Raw genomic sequence first — 25,713 nt, 5'->3', positions numbered from 1 at the left:
AAGAGAAGAGCAGGTTTATATTATGGGCCTGGATATAATTTATTAAAATTTCCTCTTGCAAAATAAACATTGTTCTATGTATAGAAAGGCACTGCTTATATTCTGATGTTTCAGGAATAAAAAAAAGACACAATTACACACAGATCTGTGTAAACATATTTTTGCTCTGCAATGCTCCATACTGTATATTACTGCGCCTTCTGTCATTATGCTAATGAGATCCACGCCCACCTTCTTTCCCGCCCCCAGATTGTTAGCGCGGCTGACGCACAGGAGCCCCATTTGCATTTTGATGAAGTCTTCTTCTTTTTATAAATTCACACTCTTTTAAATGTGGAGCAACAATGCACACATTGTAGAATTCTCTAGAAGCTGTGTGTTACGGCAGCACTAATGAAGTTAATTAACTGAGCACTATTTTTATTAACTTGCTCTTGTTTAAGATGAGTCTGTCATGTCAGCGCAGGCAGCTAATAGTGCTAAGTGCACTGCTCTCTCTAAGGCACACATTAGTACATGCCTGGAGTCCATATGCAAATCTGCTTACTTGCATTTGTTACAGAACTCATAGCCATATCCAGTTACTATTGTATTTATTGTGAAATGTCCAATTATGCAATAAATAACACATAAATGTATCTTTCAAGTCACTAAAGCAAGGAGGAATATCAGACTGGAGGAAGGCAAATTATTAAAGAATACACCACCCCCCTCCTTAGAAATCCAAGGCTATTTGTATTACTGCCTACATAATAATATGCACCATCTTTTTCTGTGTATGGCTTTTCTGGCATGGCCTCTTTTATCCAGAAACCCATTATCCAGAAAGCTCCAAACTACAGGAAGGCCATCTCTGACAAACAGGGTCAGACTGGGCCGGCGGGACACCAGGAAAAAAATCCGGTGGGACCCACTGTCTCAGAACCAATCCCTGCTGGACACTCAGGGGCCTGCAGGTCCCCCTCTCCTGCACGCTCAGGGGATGGGGTTGGGGGGCGGCCTGAGCCTGGGGGGGGACCACAAGGGGTGTCTCTTGAGGGGGGTGCTGGGCCCCTGCTGTGGCAGCCCTGGAGGGCCTTGCACCCTCCAGTCCAACCTTGCCAACAGAGTACATTTAAATCAAATAATTCTAATATTTAAAAACAGTTTAAAAATCTGAATTAAAGACAGATCGGATAAATCTTGAATAGCTTAAATTTTTTTATATTTGTTATCATTTGTACTGGGTCAACAAGCTACAAAAAAATAGGAAAACTCAACCAACTAGTTCAAATGTTGCCTATGACAGCTTCAAGGTTTTCCAGTGGATTCCTTTTCGTGTTTTTCTTACCTTAATATTGAAAATTTGTGTTTTTCAACCATTAAGGCTTTTACTCATGAGCATTTTGCCCCAAATTCTCCTGCGTTCCACTGAGGAAATCCACCGCACGCGAACACAGGGTGAAACACTCATGTGTAAGAGCATTAGTACATTTTTGCATATGCATTGATCCACAGGAATATGTTATACAAGTGATTATGAGCAGTAGCACATGACTTTAATAAGTGTTATTCGGCTTTGCATTACAGTAGTAATACTGGTATGGAGCAATATTAATACGACATAATTAATGAATGAGTACTTTGATAACTATCTTTTCTCTCCTTTTTTGCAAAGATACATCTCTCAAGGATTTGTTTCACGCAGCACAGTTTTTTAAAATAAACTATAAATGTAGATATTACACAGCAGAGGATAAGAAATAGGCATTGTCTGTGCAATATGCATGTATGATGGCGGCACCAATGGCACATAAAGCATGTTTACATTCAGAGCGCTGTTTTACCCAAGTACAGTACATTTAATAAGCACTAAATTAGAATAAACGAGTAGAAAAGGGTGTGATAGTTCCCAAAGCCTGTAATTGGTGCACTCTTGAAGCAGGAGAAGTAATGAGAAAGCAGCTGTCCCCTGATATGTAAGCACAATGCTAATCAAACACCTGCGATTAGCGCATCGAAAAGAACTCTCTCCCCCTATTAATGCTAATCAGGAGCAATCACACCATATCAAGAGCAGAGCAAACAGGGTTCCATTATTAGCATACATGAGTCTCTAGTGCACCCTGAATCTCTAGTGTTTATATTTTGCTTATTACTATTCAAAATGTTTTCAATTACCTAAATCAATTCACTCGAGCACAATAAGCAGCAAGTTTGCAGCGTTTTATGCAAATGTTCATATGCCTTGCTGGGGGGGGGGGGGTGCGCAGCGCTGGGCAAGTGCTCATGGTTATGTATAGCCTCAGGGCTCCCTCACGCATTCTGCATAGTTGCACATAAAGAGTCTGTCTACTGGATTTCTCAACAGAGCACATATTACATGTCTAAAGAGGCTACCAAATGAAAGAGTACATTAAATATAGATGCACCTAAGATCTGACCTTATTTTCTCTTTCTGTGACAACTGTTACTTTCAGTCCAGATATTCTAGTTTTAGCTATTTTTAATGTATTGTGATGGAGAAGCAGTGAATAATAAAGGTTTTGCATACATAAAAACACAAGCAATTAAAGAATCATTCAGGATCCTCTTAGACATGTTAGACAAAAGGTTTTTTTTTGCACGCAGAACAGAGAAGAATCTGAAGTACTTTAGAAAAAGAGCCCCCAAAGAATTTGGGTCCAGCCTCGTCAGAGCTCCATATTGCCGTGCTCTTGTCATTATCCTATCTGTGCACTCTCACTCACTGGGTACCACTTCACTATCAAAAGAGAAGCAGAATATAGCATTGCTTAAAGAAAAACTATACCCCCAAGCAATGTAGGTCTCTATAGAAATATATTGCATAAACAAGCTCATATGTAAAGCCCTGCTTCATCTAAATAAACCATTTTCATAAAAATATACTTTTCTAGTAATATGTGCTATTGGGTAATCCTGGGATCATAGGATTCACAAGCAAGGCACACATACATGCTAGGCCCCATCAGCCAATGAATGGACAGGTTCTATCTTTTACTCCCACACTTCTTCCTGTTACAGTTAGAGCTGCATTATTTCTGGTCATGTGATCTCTGAGGGAGCACACAGCCCATCACTAAATGGTGGATCAAGGAAAGGATGTTAAAGGGCAATATTTACTGATATATAAATTCCAGTTGGTGAGATTCTTTAATAGGTCACTTAATATGATATAAACTATTGGTTGATTATGTATTCATTCTGGGTGTATAGTTTTCTTTTAAATTTGTTGTATATATAATATAATATGATTTATAACATATAGGGGCCGATTCACTAAAGTGCGTTAAAACGAGCGCTATTTATAGCATGCGTTAAGAATTTTATTGCTTCTTATTTTTTGCGACTTACTGATCGATTCACTAAAAGGACATTTAGACACAATGTTCTTTGCATTATTTAACTTGCGATAAGTGCTTTTCTTGCATTATTTTCCAACACGTGCATTATTTCCCGCTGCACACGATATATGTCAGCGTGTGCTATATTAGCGCATGATTTAATGCACATAACCATTACTTTCGGAAAACTACTTTTCTGAAAAATACCACTTCCCTGAAAACTGGAGGATGCATCACTCTAGGGCCAACACAGAAAAAATCCCACTGCAAAGTCCATATTGTGTTGCCAAAAGCTCACGAACCACAAAGTACCGCCTGCCCCAAGTGGGTGTTAATTTTCCCCCAGACTAATGCGAAATTTAGTGCATTTAACGCTTCATATGTGTTTTTGAATCATGCATTAGTATTATTTCTATGTGAGAATTAACGCAATGCGAGGTAAATAACGCAGTGCGTTTTTTTTGCGCATGCGATATGCATTTTAACGCATACGAAATTACTTTGATGAATCAGTACTTATTTATTGCGTGCTTTTTAACGCAAAAAAACCATGCAATATCGCACTTTAGTAAATCGGCCCCTTAGAATCAGCTTCTCTGCAATCCTAATAATTGTATTAGTAATCTTTCTATAGCCTGTGATAGATTCATTGTACTGAATATTACCAGTGGGGTTTGAAGCTGCAAACCAAGGTTTTGTCACCTTAAAACAAATGTAGTTATTAGAGTTTCATTTGCAGTTGATTTGTATTCAGTGCAGATCTGGCTACACAAGTACCGCAGCGCAATGCAATATTTAAAGCACACAGAGCTCTTTAGCAGCAGTCAAATTTCTGGGAATTTCTTGCAAGCAACACACTCTAAACTGGCCATTTGCAGGAACCATCCTACGGCAATAATACGTAGGGAGATTTGTTCCCTGCACTAAAACTTTGTGACAAATCTCCCCAAAAACTCCTTGCCCTTTGTTAAAATTGGAATCATTGGTGTCAGAGTTTGCAACACCTCGCATGTTTCTGGAGCCATTGGGTAGTCTGGGTGTCCACAAAACACTGTCACAACATAAATGGGGCCATGCATGGGTTGATAAAAGCTTCCAACAGAGTTGGCAGCTTATTAGACTGTGTATGGGGCCCTCAGATGGGACCACCCAACCAATATCTGGCCAGAAATCAGCCAGATGTCAACTGGGCAGGTTTAAAAGTCCCATCTGGCGATGAGTACATTGGCTCCATTGGCTCATTGACGCGGTCCTAGCCTCCACGGTAGGCGTTTTTTATAGACATGGAGAAAAGTGGATTCACTCTTATTCACAAACCCCCCATTGTTCCCTTGACAGGCCTGGCAACAGCCTGTGTGTATATCGGCAAGCAGAAATGTATGCATTTTTGTGCCGATATCCACTCTGTATAGCTGCACATAGGCCAACGCTGGGCCTATCAATAAAGTGAGCAGATCCGATTCCTCCATATCTATAAAAAAATGTCTGTAGAGAAAAGTGATGAATCCACTTAATGTGCCCTTGCCCTAAAGGTTAATGCTTGTTAAAAAGACAAAGAATTACATTTAATATATGTGAGTCTTTTTAGCCTCAATATGTAAACGCCAGATTTGTGCTTTTGGGCCCCATGAAAGATAATTTCTTTACAAAAAGTAGAAGAAGAAGAAAAATACCCATCTCCAGCAAATTTAGGTTTTGAGTACTTCTTAAAATCAATAGGGTAGTAAATCAAATTATTGATGAATTTTGCCCCAAAATAAAAATTTGATAATTCTCAAAGGAAATCATCAGATTTTGGCAAGTCAGAGCTGAAAAATATATACAGCACATTTTGTGCCATCGGCCTTATGATTCAGATGAATGTTAGTGCACAGTGCTGCTGCTAACACCCACTGAAATTTAAGTCAAACACATTCTAATGAATATTTCTGAATTCCTTAGTTCAACGTACAACGTATGTTCTAGAAAGTCTTTGTGTCAGGAACACTAGTATGTCTTACAGAAATAAAAACACTTTTATATGAAGGCTTTTGCATTGTCAGTGGGGTTGGCCCTTTAACAGAAAATGGTATCTCTTTCTGGAATATTGCAACAGGTGTGCAAATGAAACTTTTCAACAGATAAAGGGTTTCTAATCATTTCTAACATTATTGTCCTTGCTACGTAATGGAATCTTGCTCAGTCTAATTATGGATGACTTGGACAGCATTATGTTGATAACAGTGAAATGGGCAATCTGGCTGTTTCACTGTAACTATAGAGAACAAAGATGTTTTGTTAGTAAGTGAATAGAATAGGGGACAGATATATCTTAGAAATAGAAAACATGTTTTAAACCTCACAGACATTGCTAAAGTTGTAGAGTTTCCATATGTATCATGTCTAGAAAAAGAGCATTCCAAGTCTGGGGATTATTTGACCGCATGTTATTCATTTTAGAATGGAAAACAGACACTATTTTAGTGGTTCAGGGCATTCTTTAAAGAAAATAAAGTAAGAAAAGACCCCTACTCCCCTTCTCAGTCTCATATTTTAATGACATCAAGAGAGTTAGAAGTCAGAACAATTGCTGAAACATAACACAAATCAGCCATTCTTGTATAAGGCCCAGTTTGTTTGCTATTCAGTATTTTAGCCAATTACTTTAATGAACTCATGAAGGAGTTTTTCTAGGTTATGCAACGTTATATAAGAAGAGATTTAGAAGTAAACAATGGGACAACCCGTTTAGAACTAGTTAAGACGTTTAGGAAGGGGAATTTCATACATCTACTATGTTGAACATCCCACAATGAAAACCATCATGCCTCTTGCATAATATGCTAAGTTTCCTTATATGACTACTCATGAGTACCCATTACCTGTAAAGGAGAGATGTGTGACTATACTATACTATACAATACTACACAATACAATTATATATACTATTCAATACTGTACAGTACATACTGTGTACTGTACTGTATATGGTTGAAATGACAATAAAAACCTACTTGACTTGACATCCACTAATCCTTTGATCATCCCAGAGAACATTAGAATGTGATCATGTAATTGAATCCATTTATTTACCTATACTAATAGTTTTGAGGATCATAGCCCTGCAGCAGAGCAGTTGGCTACCACTGTATTAGGGATACCAAAACCTGCAATGCACAAACTGGACCAGAGATTATACTCTGAAATCCCTGTCCACTGGATACAATCCCATTGTGGGCAAACCTGTGCATCAAATGAGGGCAACTCAATTATGTCCTGGTGCCTGCCAGTCTGGTTTGACAAATCATCACTATAAGGATACCTGCCCTGCATGCTTGGCAACCCATAAATATGTCCCATAGTACATGTAGTTGAAATTATCATTGCAACTCATATCTTATATAATTAATGCATTCTAACTTTTACTAATTTTATTTGTAAAATGTACTATTTGATCGCTGACATTTTCAACTGATGACATTTCGGTTATCAGTTACTTTTTCACCATAGGAAGTATGGGGTTATGTAGCATTAATGCCCTAAAAGTACTTACATTGTCATATAATAATCATTTCCATAAACTCATGTTAATGGTGGTATCACCCCTGTTAATTCTGAAGAAGATTTCAATGTCATGTGATCTCTGAGGGAGCACACAGCCCATCACTAAATGGCGGCTCAAGGTAAGAGATGGGCAACATCTACTGATATATATATTCCAGTTTGGTAAGATTCTTTAATAGGTCACTTTATATGATATAAACTATCTGTTGGTTAAGTATTCATTCTGGAGGTATAGTTTTCCTTGAAACATGTACTGTACAGGAAACAACACCTAGTTTGAGTAATGGGCAAAACAGCACATTTTGCATCATTCTGCAGCCCTCCAAGCTATGATTTTTTCTCACCTTCAGAACCTATGGTAGAAAAAATGATCAATGCAGCAATACTGTAATACATCACTGCAATAGCTTATATTAAGGGTGTTTTTAAATGACAACAGTGCAGCAAAAGTACAGATGCAAAAATTACCTGGTCGTACAATGTTGCTGTCCTGTAACTGGTTGTCTTTTTTGACTTTGCGATCCTTTATTGATGTTTCTGATCTGCAACAACATGACACAAAGTAGCTTAGAATATGCACCATCGACATCTTGAAAATTATTTAAATACGTTTAGCTAAATATTCTGTATGAAAGCATTAGCTCTGATAATAAAATGCCTAGTTCTTATTCATTTGCCATTTCCTCAAGAGCCCCCTAAATAATAACCAAGCTATTCTAACTAAAACATTAGTTCTGTTGATCATGCTTTCAGTTTTATTGTGATGGCATTTTAATACAGTTTATTTTTAGTAAGGTGTAGATATTATGCATGTTTTTCAAATATAGCAGAATAGCAGTCAAATGAATCATCAAAGTGAAAGATGATAATGGCATAGGTTGCTTTGTGGTGCCCTGGTTCCAGTTTTTTCCATATATTACTGCACAATACCCATTAATGTGATATTGTTTTTATCTGTTAGTCGACCGAATAAAAGTACTATGCATTCTAATTTGTTATGTTCCTATGTATAAATTAATTAATGGTACCATGCTTTATTGTCCAGACCACATTTTTCACCCCATTTTGGAGACCCAAGATGGTTCCCGATACGACCATTTAAGGACCATTTAAGCTAGCAAGCATACTTCAACACCTAAGCTACTATTGAAGCAAATTACAGCAGGACTCCTGTACAAACCTCTTGCCTAAGGGCTCCCTTGTGTAGGAGTACATTCAGATCTGTATCTTTCATATATGCAAAAAAAGGTGCAATTGGCAAAGGGCAGGCTCAAACATTAAGCGCACTGTGTATAAAGGGTACTATTTTGAGCCCATTAGTGCGCATGTTGCTTATGCCCAACATTAACAAATGATCCTTTGCATGCTTTAATAGTGTATTTGGCTACTATATACCCCTAGCAACATTTCACTACACTTTGCAATAGATTTGACAAATGTCTGCAAGTTTACTGCAGGCAACACCAATAATCCATTAGAAAATTGATACTTGCAGAAAGCCAATTCAGGGTTGCTCATCTGTTTTGCAGCATACCTTTACATTGGTCCAAACATGTGAGTGTGCTAGCAATGCGTGCAGGGCTCATATGGTTTCTTTTCTTCAAACCATTCACTATCATAAATTGTGAAGTGCAATAAAGACCAAGGATTATTTACATAATTTTTGCAGGGAGCAAGTTGGGATTATGTCTTTGAAGAATGATAAAGCAGCTAAATAAAAGTCAGGCCAATATCCCATAGAAAATCTCTGCTGTATTCATTAGTTCCTTTAGCAAAACTGCCAGCATGAACATGTTGGCATGCATACTCTTACTCATGCAGTTAGCACATGTGAACAATTTCAGCCTTTTATATTCAATATGTACAATTATAGTGCAGTATGGGAGCCTGGTACATCAATTCATATTGCCCAGAAGTTTAGAGGGGTCTTTTACTGAAATAGGGTAAGGCACAAAGCACAAACATTGGGTACAAAGCTTTGTTGTTTGTACTTTGCCTCTTGAATTTGTGTGCTGTGCTCCTAGAATAAAGCAAATGAGTTACACCTCTCTCTGTATGCCATGGGTGCACCCAGAAAAAATTCCAGGGGGGGCAGTCATCAAGCAAAAACAACCTGTATTTCTAAGACTAAGCTTGTATACAACAAGTAGGTGCCAAGCTTGTAGGAAATCATTGTATTGGCAAAGCTCATGGTAGCTTACAACTTCCATAATTATGTAACTAGGAGGCTGTTTAAGTAGAGAGAATAAATCACACAGTACTGCCAAAAAAATTTAGCCACATGCACTTTGTGAACACATGCTCATACTTTATGCAGAAAGGGGGGCAGGAGGTTGGTGGAACATGAACAAATCCTTGAATCCCCCTAGCTGACATATCATTCAAGAAGTCCAGGCTGAAGAGAGCTGTAAAAGCTATGGACTAGGCAGCCCAGATGTTGATTTTGTAGCTCTTATCACTCCCGCAGTTGCACCTAGCCCTTTATAAATGGGCCAGTCCATTTTTATAAACAATCCTTTTTAGAAATTACAGTTGTGTAATAAGAGAATTCTGTGACCGTCAGTGCTAAATGGCTTACTGTACTTCTGTTTTTAACACTGATTTCTCTACAACAATATATTAGGCATTTAAACACTTATATTATGCTTACTGTTTCACAAAGGATGAAGACAATTATCTGCTATTTCTGTAAATGTCACAAATGTATAAACAGTAGAGCCATCTGTGGCTTACTGCTCTGGGCCCCTTAAATCTGAGTCTAAGAAAGCATTATTCTGTAGTAAGGGTACATCACAGAAAGCCCATTTATAAATCTTGTCCTGGGCCCCTTAAGATCCAAGTAGGTTTCTGATTGTCACATAGTATATAATTTGGATAAAGATGATGGGCTGATTTACAAGACAGTCAAGCCATAACTAGAGGCAGGCAGAAGAGGCACGTGCCCAGGGTACCACAGTGGGGGGCACTAGGACCCTAGGTACATGCCTATTCTGCCTCAAACTCTGGCCCTTTTCTTGGCTCGGAGCTGTGATCAGAGAGAAGACAAGAAGAAGTAGTGGCAGAAGAAAGTTTCCCCTCTTAACCTGAAAGCCAGGTGCTGAGCAGTGACCACAGTTGGTGAGATAACATTAATGTTATACAGGTATCTGATCCACAATCTGGAAACTCATGCAAGAATGTTCCAAATTACAGGAAGGCATTCTTCCATAGACTCCATTATATATATAGCAAATAATTCAAATTTTTTTAAAATTATTTCCTTATTTTTTGAAATAATAAAACCTTAGCTTGTACTTGATCCCAACTAAGATATAATTAATCCTTATTAGAGGCCAAACAATCCTGTTGGACTACATTAAGTTTTAAATTATTTTTTTTGTAGACTTAAGTTATGGAGATCTAAAAAGGCCCCTTAGCCAGAAAACTCCAGGTCCCAATCTTAAGAGATGTAGTAGTTGTGCCCATTGACCTCACAATAAAATATTGTCAAAAAAAACCCATCACTACTACGTACCCATTAAGCCTGCCTTCCATATACATTTTGATTAACTCTACACCCTATTTCAAGTTCAACACAGCTGTAATATTTTACCTCTGATAGAAAGGTTTAATAATGTATTCTCTGTGCTGTATAGAACATGTACATGATGATTTACAAGTACATCTACCATTACATGCTTGAAATGAAATAAGAGAAACTAGGTTAAGAAAAGGTCAACATAACAAAATACCATATTTAATGTAGTATCGGATGAAAACAGTGAGTGCCTTTATTCCATGACTTTACCACTTTCCTTAAAAGCAATCCCATTTTACAACAGTCTGGCTATAATGGTCCCATATGTGAAAATGTATTGAAATGCATTGATCCAACTACCCATAAAACTGCTAAAATGCATTTATATGAAAAAAAAGATATCTATTATAGCAGAAGATACAGAACTAGAGGCAAAGATGTTGCTGTGGTCTGACCATTATACTTTGAAGCCATTTAGTAAGCTACAAATGATTGTAAACCCCCTTCTTTATAAAAGCCTATTGTGTAGGGCAGAAGTCCTCAACCTTTCTTTCTTTTGAGCCACAGTCGAATCTAAAAAGGCTTTGGGAGCAACACAAGCATCATAAAAGTTCATGGAGGTTCCAAATAAGGGCTACGATTGGCTATTAGCTTACAGGAGTCTTATTTGGTAGTAAATCTTTTTTTTTTTAAACCAAAACTTGCCCCCAAGTCAGGAATTCAAAAATAACTACCTGGTTTGGGGGCACTGAGAGCAACATCCAAGGGGTTGGTGAGCAGCATGTTGCCCCTGAGCCACTGGTTGGGGATCACTGGTGTAGGGTATAGGGTACAGTGTGGCTGTTATACCCTTGATAAGTCATGTCTAATTAATGAGCAATAAACAATAAGAAAATGTGGTCAATGTGCTAAATAAGATGAGATCTGAACCTTATTTTAATGTCACGGGAATAATTTTATTGTTCTGATTAAATGCAGAGAGTAGCTGAATAGCAGTATTTTGTTAAATCATAGGTGGCAGCTACAGTTCTTCTCCTTATCTCCTTACCCTTATCAACTGATGGAGCACACTTCCTTGAAGCACCTAGATCCAGTGTTGGACTGGGGTGCCAGGGGTCCACCGGGGCTGCCATCTTGGGGCCATCACCCCAGTTGCGATGTCCAACGCTAACCCCCTTCCCCCACGCACTTGCAGACAGCAATGGGGGCACCCGTGCCCACATTTGCCGGCAGGGGGTGTGGGCGCACCTTTTTTTTACCATTGCCCTGCCAGCCATGCCTAGATGATCAAAAACCAGGTTTTATAATAGCAGCATGTCATAAGATGGCCCATGGTTTTGTGGGTGTGTCTTTACTTGTGTCTGGGACAGTTGGACACAAGTAAAGACACCCACAAAACCATGGGCCATCTTATTACATGCTGCTTTTATAAAACCATGGTTTTACATCTGCATTTTCTCAGAGAGATCATGTAAGATCTAGACAGTTTAAACTAGACAGTGGGTTTACTAACAAGTTTAGAATATAAGGTAGGCATCATTTATTAATACATTAATTCCATTCCATTTTATATGGGTCATAAGTTGAGGTTGATATTGACATAGTATACTTGTCCTTGAGTTAGCAATATGGCATCCCTAGAAACATGAAAATGAAATAAATTACTAAGCAAGCTGCAAACTATGACCTCAAACATTACTGCAGAACATTATTAGAACATAACCTTATCATAGCACTAAACTACAAATCCCATTGGATGTCTGAAGAAGGGTTTGGGGAGTTGTCAAGTTAATATACAGTTTTAGAGTAGGAAGAAATCCCAGAGAAACACATTAATATGCTGACGTTAGGACACACAGAGACAAATACATGCTGCTTCCAAAAAGCAGTCTTCTCACAAGATGATGAAAAAGATTATATTTTACATCAAATCTTTAGTCAAATTCACATCAAATGATGGCAGTGCTTGAGGCAAAGAGGGGTAAAGGTGAACCGAACATCATTTTAAGCACTTAGACCAATGTGTAATTGTTCTAAGGATCAGGTACTGTCTTATTAATGATCCATCACTGTGAACGTTGTGCATATACAATTTCCAGAATGAAAAATTAAAGTGAAGAAAAAAAAAATTACAAACTACCTCATTTTAGATGGAAAAAAAGGGTCCGGATATATCCCAGGAGCCATGTTAAAGATTCAGAAGTCAGAGCTGGGAGGGGGAATCAAGATGAATAATTTAGCTCTAAGAATAACTAAAACCTGTCAGTCTGCCAGCTTTAAGGGAAATAAAAGGGTTTACAAGAATCCTAAGAGTTTTTACAGAACCCCCAGGGCTTTAGAAAATAAATCCAGAACAAGAAAAGAGTTCAAAAGTATTGTGCGCAAGTCGATTCTAAAGATGCTGATTAAAATGCCGGTACAATGGAACATACATTAGCACAAAATGATGCCGTTTTCTTCAACGCTTATTTGAAATATGTATCACTAATTTGCTGGTACCTAAAAGGCACATTCGCTTACTTGATTCTTCTTTCAAAGACAAATGCTGTATTCTTCCTACTTGATTCATACTGTTGCATCTTAATGCATTTACTGGCAAATTATATATATATATATATATATATATATATATATACCTATACAGATGCTGATTAGTAATAGTTGATAATTGCTCTGATTTTAAGCTTTGCTAGTTTCCTTTTTTCCTGAAGAACATCTTTTCCCCAGGCCTTACTACGCCTTTTTTCATCTATGTAGTTATCACTATCTTTATCACTAACATTGACTTTTAAAGGAAATATAACTCAAAGAAGAAGAACTCTAATTAATTTACTGTGCATTGATGCCTTATTGGACTTATATAATTACTATCGGGCTTCTTAGGTATGTCATATTCCCATTCAACATAATTAAATGAGAATGTTCATGCCTGTGGGTGGCCCCGTAGATACTGCCCAGTAGATACTGCCCCTTACCTAAACACAGTAGCCACTGAGCTCAGAATTGGAGCTGCTTTGGCATTTGTCCATTTCAGGACTCTTTCAGGACTCAAAGAAAAACACTGTAATTAGTAACTATATAAGATTATTTTACTCAATAAAAAATAAATTAGTCAAGTATGCAACTTGCAAGGCACGGTATATGTATTTCTATATGTATGGGCAATAAATGTGACTACAAATGTCCCACATTGATAAAAAAAAGTTTTGAATTAAATATTTTGATGGTAATAATGCCTTTTTACCCACAATGCAATGTGGGTAATATTAAATGTAAATTTATAATCAGTTTATTACCAGTGAAAATTACATCAAGCCTTACAAAGATGAACAGGGTATACTTTCCATTATTTTTAGGAACAATACGTTAAACACTTAAAAATTAGCAAACATGACCATTTAGTGTGTTAGGCCATTAATATGACTGTTTGAGAGAGCCAGGGGCATCTATTAAGCCTGCTTCATTTGTAGATCAAGTTAGATAGAGATAGTGTAAGGTACCTGCTCGTCGTGGCCGTCCTCCTGGTCGCAAGGGGGCGCGCTCTGACGCTGGCACACGCTATGACGCCGGCGCGCGTCTTGACGCCGGCAAGCGCCTTGACGCACGCGCACGCTCTGACGCCGGCGTGCGTCTTGACGCCCGCCCATGCGCATTACGCTTAAAAAGACGCCAGAGGCCTAGGATCACTGCGAAGTGATCATTTTCCTTGTGAAAGATGCCAAGCATTGTTTCCTGATTGATAATTGTTATTTTGACCCGGCCTGACTTCCGATTCTGAATCCTGCTGCCTGTACCGACCTATTGCCTGCCTGACCATCCGATTGCCTTCCGTTTTTGCCTAAGACGCCTGGTTCGGCACTCCTGCCACTCCTTCACTTGGCTCCAGTCCTGTTTCATCCTCAGCGGCTGTGTTCCTTAGTGGGAGGTGTAGGAGAGGTCCTTCCTCAACGACTCCTTCCAGTGACGCTTCCTGCTTAGTCGTGACAGTATCACTTCGCCAGTATGGAAGGAGCTGAGGAAATCCCGGCCATGCAACTGCTGACTCAGCAAATGACCGCCCTCACTCAAGTGGTACAAGAACTCCAAGCCGGGCTGCATTCTGTCCAGGCTCAATTACAGCCTTTGCCTGGAGATCCTGCTGATGTTCCCGCTGCTCCCTCACCTGGGGCTATTCAGCCAGCGACGCCCAAGCTCAAGCTTTCTCTGCCAGAGCGCTTTTCTGGGAACCGCAAGAAGTTTCGGGCCTTTATGAATAGCTGCAAGCTGGAATTTACTTTGAACCCCTATACTTATACGACTGAACAGTCTAAGGTGGGGTTTGCCATTTCGCTTCTATCCGGGGAGCCTCAGACATGGGCCCACCGTCTTCTGGAACAAGACAGCCCGTTGTTCAGTGACTCTACTGCTTTCTTTCAGGCGATGGCTGTACTGTATGACGACCCCCAAAGAGAGGCTTCCGCTGAAGCTGCGCTCAAATCCCTCTTCCAGGGTAGACGCCCGGTTGAGGAGTATATCACAGATTTCCGCAACTACGCTGCGGACACCCAATGGAACCAAGCGGCCCTGAAACACCAGTTTAGAATTGGCTTGTCGGAAGTTCTGAAGGATGAGCTAGCTCGTGTCGGAGTTCCTGACGAACTAGAATCGCTTGTTGGGACAGTGATCCAAATTGATCGGCGTTTGAGGGAAAGGAGACTGGAGAAATCCGGGGTTTCGCAACCAAGCTGGTTGCTCCCCAAAGCACCCCTGTTCCCCAAATCCACCTCAACACCTCCCACGGCCGCCTCTTCGTTGTCTGAGGAGCCTGAACCCATGCAGATCGGCCTCATCCGCTCTCCATTAACACCTGAGGAGAGACTACGCAGACGACGTATGAACTTATGCCTCTATTGTGGTGCTTCGGGCCACCTCCTTCGCAGTTGTCCTGTGCGACCTAATAGTAAGAATTCAGCACCAGTTCTTCTCAGTGCAGAAGGGGTCAATGGACTTTCACTTATGTCTGTTGTTGCTGTTTTACAGTGGTCCGGAAAGACGCTCCAGGTTCCAGCACTGATTGACTCCGGGGCCTGCGGTTGCTTTATTGATCGGGAGTTCGCCCGATTGCATTGTATTCCTTTGAAACCCAGATCCAGCCCATTGATGGTGAAATTGGCAGATGGATCTGATATTTCTTCTGGTCCAGTTTTGATTGAGACTTTTCCTTTGTTAATAAAGATTCAGAAGCACAGTGAGACTCTTTCGTTTGATGTAGTTTCTTCCCCATTGTATCCCCTCATCTTGGGGTTCCCGTGGCTGAAGGCACATAATCCTCTCATCAATTGGGTCTCTAATCAAATAACATTTCCTTCCGGCCAATGCTCTCGTCATGACTGGGCCTCGAAGGAGTTGTCGGTCCTGTCTTCCGATCCTCGGCTTAAGCTCATTCCGGAATCCTATCACGAGTTCCTAGACGTCTTTGATGAGAGAGGAGCGGATGTACTACCACCGCATCGGATTTACGACTGCCCTGTGGACCTTCTTCCTGGCGCAGCTATTCCTTTTGGGCGAATCTACCCTTTATCAGAACCTGAACTTATCGTTCTAAAAGACTATATTGAGGAAAATCTCAAGAAGGGGTTCATTCGTCCATCCACCTCACCTGCCGGAGCAGGTATATTCTTTGTCGAAAAGAAGGATCACTCCTTACGTCCCTGTATTGATTATCGAGATTTGAACAAAATTACCATTAAGAATCGATACCCTTTGCCACTCATACCGTAATTGTTCCTGAGACTACGCTCCGCCCGAGTATTTACTAAACTGGACCTTCGAGGGGCGTATAATCTGGTCCGTATTCGACAGGGGGATGAATGGAAGACGGCCTTTCGCACACGTTACGGACACTTTGAATATTTGGTTATGCCTTTTGGCCTATGTAACGCTCCTGCAACGTTCCAACACTTTGTGAATGATATTTTTAGGGACTTCTTGGATCTCTTTGTTATCGTCTACTTAGATGACATTTTGATCTTTTCGTCCTCTTTGGAAGAACATCGATGCCATGTCAAACAAGTTTTCTCTCGTTTGCGAGCCCATAAACTGTTCGCAAAACTGGAGAAATGTGAATTCGAGAGATTAACTATAGAATTCCTGGGTTTTATCATCTCCCCTGAGGGAATGTCGATGGACTCTCATAAGGTCTCAGCGGTTCTAGATTGGCCCACACCAAATAGCCGCAAGGCTGTGCAGAGGTTTGTTGGTTTTGCCAATTTCTATCGAAAATTCATTAAGAACTTTTCTAAGATTATTTCTCCTATTACCGCCCTTACCAGCTCGCTAAAGAAATTCTGTTGGACGCCTGAGGCCCAGCAAGCCTTCTCTGATCTCAAGAGTCGCTTTACTTCGGCACCCATTCTGAAGCATCCTGACCCCACTCGCCCATTTGTTTTACAGGTAGACGCCTCGGAGTATGCCATTGGAGCAGTGTTGTCACAAAGGAATGACGTACAGAGTCTGCTTCACCCTATTGCATTTTTCTCCAAGAAACTATCCTCTTCTGAGCAGAACTATGATGTGGGAGACAGAGAGTTACTCGCCATTAAATCGGCGTTCCAAGAATGGCGTCATCTGTTGGAGGGGGCTGCTCACCCCATCCTAGTATTCTCTGACCATAAGAATTTGGAATACTTACGATCTGCAAAGAGACTTCGGCCTCGTCAGGCCAGATGGGCACTCTTCTTTTCCAGATTTAATTTCCATGTAACCTTCAGACCTGGTTCCAAGAATGGAAAAGCGGACGCTTTATCTCGCCTGTTCCCTGCTCCTGAAAACAATTCGTCTTCCAGCACGATTCTACACACCTCCAACTTTCTCCTACTTCACGCAGAACTACTACAAAAGATCCAGGATGCTTCTGAGTCTGTTGTCAACCCCCCGGGGGATGTTGTCCGCCAAGAGAAGTACCTCATAGCAAATAATAAGATTTTTGTCCCTGAAGACTTACGCCTTGAGGTACTTAAATTTATTCATGACCACCCGGTGTCTGGTCATTTGGGTGTTTACAAGACACAGGAACTTGCCAAGAGACATTTTTTTTGGCCTGGAATGATGAGAGACTGTGCTAAGTATGTTACTTCCTGTCAAACGTGTGCCCGGTTCAAGAATTCACACTCACGCCCAATGGGTCTACTTCAGCCCCTTCCTGTTCCTGAAAGACCTTGGGAAAGGATCTCTATGGACTTTATTGTGGATCTTCCCAAGTCTGCTGGGTTTAACACGATTATGGTAGTGGTTGACGGGCTTACGAAGACGGCTCATTTTATACCCTTGTCTGGCTTACCATCGGCTGCTACAACGGCGGAGGTGTTCATTAGAGAGATCTTCCGGCTCCATGGCCTACCCAAGGTGGTAGTTTCGGACAGGGGATCACAGTTCACCTCTCGGTTTTGGAGATCTTTGTGCCAAGGGCTTCATATTCGCCTCGCTCTGTCTTCCGCATTCCACCCTCAAACGAATGGGCAGACTGAACGCACCAACCAAACCTTGGAGCAATACTTAAGGTGTTTTTCCTCTTATTCTCAAGAAGATTGGTCTACGCTCTTGCCCTTAGCAGAGTTTTCGTATAATAATGCTATACATACTTCGTCCAAACAGACTCCCTTTTTCTCCAATTATGGCTTTCATCTCACTTCTCTGCCAGGTCTATCTGAAGTGTCGGTTCCTGCAGCTCAAGACAGACTTTTATTTTTAAATCACAATTTTGACTTTCTTCAACAAGCTGTACGAGAAGCACAACTTAGCTATAAGAGACATGCTGATAAAAGACGGAAGCCAAATCCCGAATTTAAGGTTGGTGACCTTGTCTGGTTATCCACTCGCAACCTTAAGCTCTCGTGTCCTACCAAGAAGTTGGGCCAAAAGTTCATGGGACCCTTCTCGATTGTTGAACAGATCAATCCTGTTACCTTCAAATTAAGATTACCTGCTAATCTTCGGGTTCACCCTGTCTTTCACGTCTCGCTCCTAAAGAAGGTGGTAGGAAATCCATTCCCTGGTCGTTTGGAGATGCCTCCGGAGCCGGTAACTGTGCAGGGTGTGGAGGAATTCGAGGTCCAGGCTATCCTTGATTCCAGATTCCATAGAGGGCATTTGCAGTACTTGGTCCAATGGAAGGGTTACTCGCCGGAGAATAATTCCTGGGAGTCCGTAAGAAATGTCCATGCTCCTCGGCTGATTCGATCTTTCCATAGGAGATGTCCTGGAAAGCCCGCTCCGATGCACGTCCGGAGGCCGTGCCTTGGGAGGGGGCAATGTAAGGTACCTGCTCGTCGTGGCCGTCCTCCTGGTCGCAAGGGGGCGCGCTCTGACGCTGGCACACGCTATGATGCCGGCGCGCGTCTTGACGCCGGCGTGCGTCTTGACGCACGCGCACGCTCTGACGCCGGTGCGCGCCTTGACGCACGCGCACGCTCTGACGCCGGCGCGCGCCTTGACGCACGCGCACGCTCTGACGCCGGCATGCGTCTTGACGCCCGCGCATGCGCATTACGCTTAAAAAGACGCCAGAGGCCTAGGATCACTGCGAAGTGATCATTTTCCTTGTGAAAGACGCCAAGCATTGTTTCCTGATTGATAATTGTTATTTTGACCCGGCCTGACTTCCGATTCTGAATCCTGCTGCCTGTACCGACCTATTGCCTGCCTGAGATTCCGATTGCCTTCCGTTTTTGCCTAAGACGCCTGGTTCGGCACTCCTGCCACTCCTTCACTTGGCTCCAGTCCTGTTTCATCCTCAGCGGCTGTGTTCCTTAGTGGGAGGTGTAGGAGAGGTCCTTCCTCAACGACTCCTTCCAGTGACGCTTCCTGCTTAGTCGTGACAGATAGATAGATAGATAGATAGATAGATAGATAGACAGACAGATAGATAGATAGCGATAGACATAGATAGATAGACAGACAGATAGACAGATGATAGATGATAGATAGATAGATAGATAGATAGATAGATAGATAGATAGATAGATAGATGATAGATAGATAGATAGATAGATAGATGATAGATAGATAGATAGATAGATAGATAGATAGATAGATAGATAGGCAGAAAGATAGATAGGCAGAAAGATAGATAGATGTTTGCATTCCAACTGTCCAACAGAATTTTCAGGAGACACTGATTTGTCTGTCCTTGAAAAAAACTGCAAGTTCTATTTTTCCCCATTATTACCGAGATAAATGCCTTTGTGCTTTACATGCAAAGAAATGGAATCCTTTGGGCTTTCATCCTTTGGCTTATACCCTTACATAGTGATATGATTCCTATGGGGAATTTAACTGATGTAATCATCATTACAGCTCGCTTTATGAAGGACATGCCACACGCTGAGACATTTCTTTTGCACCTTGAGAAACATCATTTCATATTTAAATGACAATTCAGCATTTTTATCAAATCCAAACTTTTATGGCCATGGAATGAAAAGTAATATGTATTGTACAGCTCGAAGACACAGTGAGAAGGTGAAAGGATAAAAAGCAGAGGTTTTTGACAGAAACATATATTTCAAGGTGTACAGGTTACACTGTGAGCACTTGTTTGCACGTGACTAATATATCTGTAGACTCAGAGACATTATGCCCTTAGAATAGATGTTATTATGCTGACAGAATTTTTTATATGCACTGTTCTATCCAAAAATAAGGGTAGGTAACAATAACCCCAAATGCTATACAATGAACAGTGTGAATGATTATGACGTCAGTTGGCAATAACTTATCATGATCATCATAATCACTCTTTATTATATACTGTAGTTACGCAGCACTTTACAACTAAATTATAATTAACATGAGAAAAATAATAAGACCAACTAGGGTTGCAGAATTAAGATTAATAGATCAAGATATTTACTGTTTAATATATGACCATCAGAGAATCTTGGGACAGTTATTCAGACAGAGGGAGATAGAAGAAATCCTTCAGCTGAGAAATGAATGAAGTTATATCCCCTAAATATGAATATGGCAAGAAGTACAGAGGGGGCCTCAGGCGGCATTAGGGCTAGCTTAGGGGCTGTTGCAAATTATCAAGCAGAAAATGAGGTTGGCCTGTCATATAAACTGATGCTACAGGGCTGATTATTAAATTCTGCTGCTAATTGCACTTCTACTACTACTAATTAGCCTTATGCTGTTACATTTATATTCTAGATATACAGTATATTATGCATTGGTCTGTAAGCTCAGGTAAGTGACAGCAGGACAGAGCATGTAGTGAATCAGCAGAAAAGAAGATGGGGAGCTACTGGGGGCATCTTTGGGGGGCACAGATTTTCCCTGCTGAAGGGCTGTGGTTGCCTTGGGCTGGTACAGAAGAATATATAAGAAATATATAATGTGCAACATTTGTAGCCTACTCCTTTAGTTAAGCTTCAGTTCTCCTTTAACCACACATTAGTGCCAGCTTTTATACCACTGACCAAGGTCAACACTTACAGTGGAGGAAATAATTATTTGACCCCTCACTGATTTTGTAAGTTTGTCCAATGACAAAGAAATGAAAAGTCTCAGAACAGTATCATTTCAATGGTAGGTTTATTTTAACAGTGGCAGATAGCACATCAAAAGGAAAATCGAAAAAATAACTTTAAATAAAAGATAGCAACTGATTTGCATTTCATTGAGTGAAATAAGTTTTTGAACCCCTACCAACCATTAAGAGTTCTGGCTCCCACAGAGTGGTTAGACACTTCTACTCAATTAGTCAACCTCATTAAGGACACCTGTCTTAACTAGTCACCTGTATAAAAGACACCTGTCCACAGAATCAATCAATCAAGCAGACTCCAAACTCTCCAACATGGGAAAGACCAAAGAGCTGTCCAAGGATGTCAGAGACAAAATTGTAGACCTGCACAAGGCTGGAATGGGCTACAAAACCATTAGCAAGAAGCTGGGAGAGAAGGTGACAACTGTTGGTGCGATTGTTCGAAAATGGAAGAAGCACAAAATGACCATCAATCGACCTCGCTCTGGGGCTCCACGCAAGATCTCACCTCGTGGGGTGTCAATGATTCTGAGAAAGGTGAAAAAGCATCCTAGAACTACACGGGAGGAGTTAGTTAATGACCTCAAATTAGCAGGGACCACAGTCACCAAGAAAACCATTGGAAACACATTACACCGCAATGGATTAAAATCCTGCAGGGCTCGCAAGGTCCCCCTGCTCAAGAAGGCACATGTGCAGGCCCGTCTGAAGTTTGCCAATGAACACCTGAATGATTCTGTGAGTGACTGGGAGAAGGTGCTGTGGTCTGATGAGACCAAAATAGAGCTCTTTGGCATTAACTCAACTCGCTGTGTTTGGAGGAAGAAAAATGCTGCCTATGACCCCCAAAACACCGTCCCCACCGTCAAGCATGGGGGTGGAAACATTTTGCTTTGGGGGTGTTTTTCTGCTAAGGGCACAGGACAACTTATTCGCATTAACGGGAAAATGGACGGAGCCATGTATCGTGAAATCCTGAACGACAACCTCCTTCCCTCTGCCAGGAAACTGAAAATGGGTCGTGAATGGGTGTTCCAGCACGACAATGACCCAAAACATACAGCAAAGGCAACAAAGGAGTGGCTCAAGAAGAAGCACATTAAGGTCATGGAGTGGCCTAGTCAGTCTCCGGACCTTAATCCAATAGAAAACCTATGGAGGGAGCTCAAGCTCAGAGTTGCACAGAGACAGCCTCGAAACCTTAGGGATTTAGAGATGATCTGCAAAGAGGAGTGGACCAACATTCCTCCTAAAATGTGCGCAAACTTGGTCATCAATTACAAGAAACGTTTGACCTCTGTGCTTGCAAACAAGGGTTTTTCCACTAAGTATTAAGTCTTTTTTTGTTAGAGGGTTCAAAAACTTATTTCACTCAATGAAATGCAAATCAGTTGCTATCTTTTATTTAAAGTTATTTTTTCGATTTTCCTTTTGATGTGCTATCTGCCACTGTTAAAATAAACCTACCATTGAAATGATACTGTTCTGAGACTTTTCATTTCTTTGTCATTGGACAAACTTACAAAATCAGTGAGGGGTCAAATAATTATTTCCTCCACTGTATATATAGTTTGTAAGTGATACTCAGCGCTATAGGTGTCCTCGTACTTAATTACTTTCAGTCTTCAATGTAGACCAGTGATCCCCAACCAGTGGCTCGGGGGCAACATGTTGCTCACCAACCCCATGGATGTTGCTCTCAGTGCCCCCAAACCAGGGAGTTATTTTTGAATTCCTGACTTGGGGGCAAGTTCTGGTTGAATAAAAATAAGATTTACTACCAAATAAAGCCTCCAGTAAGCTGATAGTGTGCATAGATGCTGCCTAATAGCCAATCTTAGCCCTTATTTGGCACCTTAATTAACTTTTATGGTGCTTGTGTTGCTCTCCAAGTCTTTTTACATTTGACTGTGGCTTACGAGTAAGAATGGTTGTGGATCCCTGATGTAGACAATAAACGTAGTGCTCAAATGTCTTGCTGCTTCCTCCAAAGAAAATACCCCTCTTGGATACGTTTTGTTCTTATCCAGATACTGTAAGTAGCCTGTACTGCAGGAGGACTATTTTTAATAAAGGGTATTACACTATATTCTGTTTTATCTTTTGCTTTTCCAAAGTGAATGGAGATCGTGAACCTACTTCTGTCAACAGTGGATTTCATTTACCTCTACATATGTTAATTACCATCGAGTGAGTGTGCAACTACACCACACTGCGATTTGGGATTTTATGTGCACTTTGTTATTATTTGGAGTTATAGGCACAACTCTTTCACTTTAGTTTCATTAACTTTTGAAACATATTGCACTATTTTGTATTTGTATTTTTTATGCACTTCCAACACATTGGTTCAACATTGACATATGCTCTGCAACTGAGCTGCTCCTAAGCTGACAACTGAATTACAAAGAAGTGGCCACATTAGATAGACCCACTAAGATTTGGTCAAGACTGTTCATTTAAAAAAGCCTACCTTTGTCCCTATATTCCATGTTTGAATATTTCTGGGTTTGTATATGTGTTTAAGGTGTGCCACCTTTTGGCCATTTTAGCATTTATGCACACCCCAGTGCAGTGACACTGGAGCCAAACTGACTGATATTTTTTTGGCTGGAATTTGTCGGTACATTGAATGGTTGGTCCCAGGTAGAAAAGTGGAATGTGTTTTATAGATACACCAACCAGCTATTGTGGGAGGACTGAAACTAATCACATTTTGCTATTCATGTTGGTTTAAATTTTATTTAAATTCTCCCTACACAGAGTTGTAAAATCTCCGTATAAATGCAAATCATATATTGATTTATTGATCCCAGGTTGCGAACGGAAAAAGAGAATAGGCAGTTAAACAATACTTTACATGGAAGCAATGTGCCAACTGATTTATTTGGCTTTTGCCGCCTTGCAGGTTTAATTAAAACAAGAAATAAATGGAGAGATAAAAAGAAACCAAGTGGAAAGTTTGGGATTTAATATGTAGAATTCCCATTTTATAGCAGGAGACTTTAAATATACTGAAATTGTGCATGGTGCCTATTATTGGGTGTCAAGTATCGTTACAAGATGCCATCTTTATGACATTAAAACCACATTAGCATAACCTGTCTTTATGTTATTTTATCTCCATAATGAGTAACTGTTAGATACAATGCAAGTGAGACAATTTAGTCTGTCATATATAAGTATGGTGCAAAATCCTTAGATGATTGGTCTAAACTAACTGTTCTCTACTTTTAAAGATTGTTAATACACACTTAGTGAAGACACGTTATTTTGTATTGGAGCAGATTCAATCATGTGCATAAGTGACTGAACTCACAAGGGTGGTCATTTATTAACAGCTGTAGTGCCAAAATTAGTTAAGGATTTTCAATTTTTAATATGTCTTAAGCAATATGCTGGCAAGCACCCTCATATTACTAGTATACACCATGGGGTTATACAGACCATTCAGTTCTATGCCAGTGTCCCCTTATAGATAACTCCCTATAATAACATACTGTATCCTTGGTCATTTCCAGTCATAGATGCCATATAGTTTGCTTCCATGTCTTCCAGTGGACTAAGCACCATGTGTAGTAACTGGCCCATTGGCCCATTGGCCCAAAGACAGGGATATATTCTGAACACATTAATATTTATGAAAACCAAATGTTAACACTGCTAAATACATAATCAAAATGAAAGTACTGTGTATTCAGCATTTCTCTCTGTACTCATAAATACAAAACCATTCAGCTTGACTTATGTGTGGTGTGGTCCAGTTGACCTCTAAGGAATTTACTGAAACACACTGCAAGTCAACAGCAGAACTACCAGCACTGTATGTGACACTTCATGAATTTAAAGGGATATAGATGTATAATTCAACCAATTATGAACTCATAGTCATTGTTTTCTAGTAGCTTTTAGAAGTGGACAGCACAGGCCATATGATCTCAATAGTGCCCTTAAGTCTCCCCATATTTTACCTGTTCAGATAATCAGAAGCCAAACAGGAAGAAAAAATGCTGAGCTGGGTAAAAAAAAGTTCCCATAATGCCTCACTCCTGCACCGAGACCAAGTGTACATGCTCAGTTTGTAAGACTATCAGTCAGCTTCCTGCTGATTGGCTCAGATCCACATTCATAAGGGGGGGGGGAGTGAATTCTTAGCATTCTTGATGGAGGGGGGAGCAGGAGAGAGGAGAGAGCAGAGAGCTACGTGTCTCTGGCACATGAATTAAAGACACAACAAATCTTTTTGTCAGTGCAGCATTTCTGTGAGTGCTTATGGTTGTATTTACATAGACCTTTCTGATAAAGCTTACTTAGTTTTTACCTTTCTTTCTCCTTTAAAGTATATAAATAAAGTAAACTTGTCAGAGTCATCATGGCTGTTCCCCCTCATAGTAATAAACACAAATGCAATAAGGATCCCATTTTCAGCATGACCTATCTGAATATGTTTACTGAATCTATCCCTTAGCCAGTTCTATATGCAAGTAAAAATATTAAGTTCCAGCCCAATATTCCTCAATTTGATCATTAACTCACTGTGAGGTGCTGTATTAAATGCTTTAGTCCAAATAGATGACATCTACTGCCATTCCAGCCACAAAGTACCTGCTCACCTCTTCAGTCTGGCAAGATCTGTTATACATAAAACCATGCTGGCACAAACTCACAGTATTGTGATTTGCAACTGATTCAAGTACCCTATCCCTTATTACTCCTTCCAAAAGCTTTCCTACCATTGATGTCAGACTAACAGGCCTATAGGTTTCAGACTGAGAAGGGGATCC

At 40.4% G+C, this 25,713-nt stretch overlaps 1 protein-coding gene across 1 annotated transcript in view; it reads right to left on the bottom strand.

The window, feature by feature from the left end:
- Positions 1–25,713, bottom strand: part of morn1 (MORN repeat containing 1) — a 193,791-nt gene that overhangs the window by 229 nt on the left and 167,849 nt on the right. The window contains exon 13 of the mRNA XM_002936560.5: positions 7,356–7,429. Coding sequence (XP_002936606.3) covers positions 7,356–7,429 — 74 coding nt within the window. The remainder of the gene's footprint in view (positions 1–7,355; positions 7,430–25,713) is intronic.

Source organism: Xenopus tropicalis, chromosome 7 (genome assembly GCF_000004195.4).
Source record: "Xenopus tropicalis strain Nigerian chromosome 7, UCB_Xtro_10.0, whole genome shotgun sequence".
In the NCBI taxonomy this organism is placed as follows: domain Eukaryota; kingdom Metazoa; phylum Chordata; class Amphibia; order Anura; family Pipidae; genus Xenopus; species Xenopus tropicalis.
The sequence above is the reverse complement of the archived record's forward strand: the minus strand, read 5'-3'. Positions and strand labels throughout refer to the sequence as shown.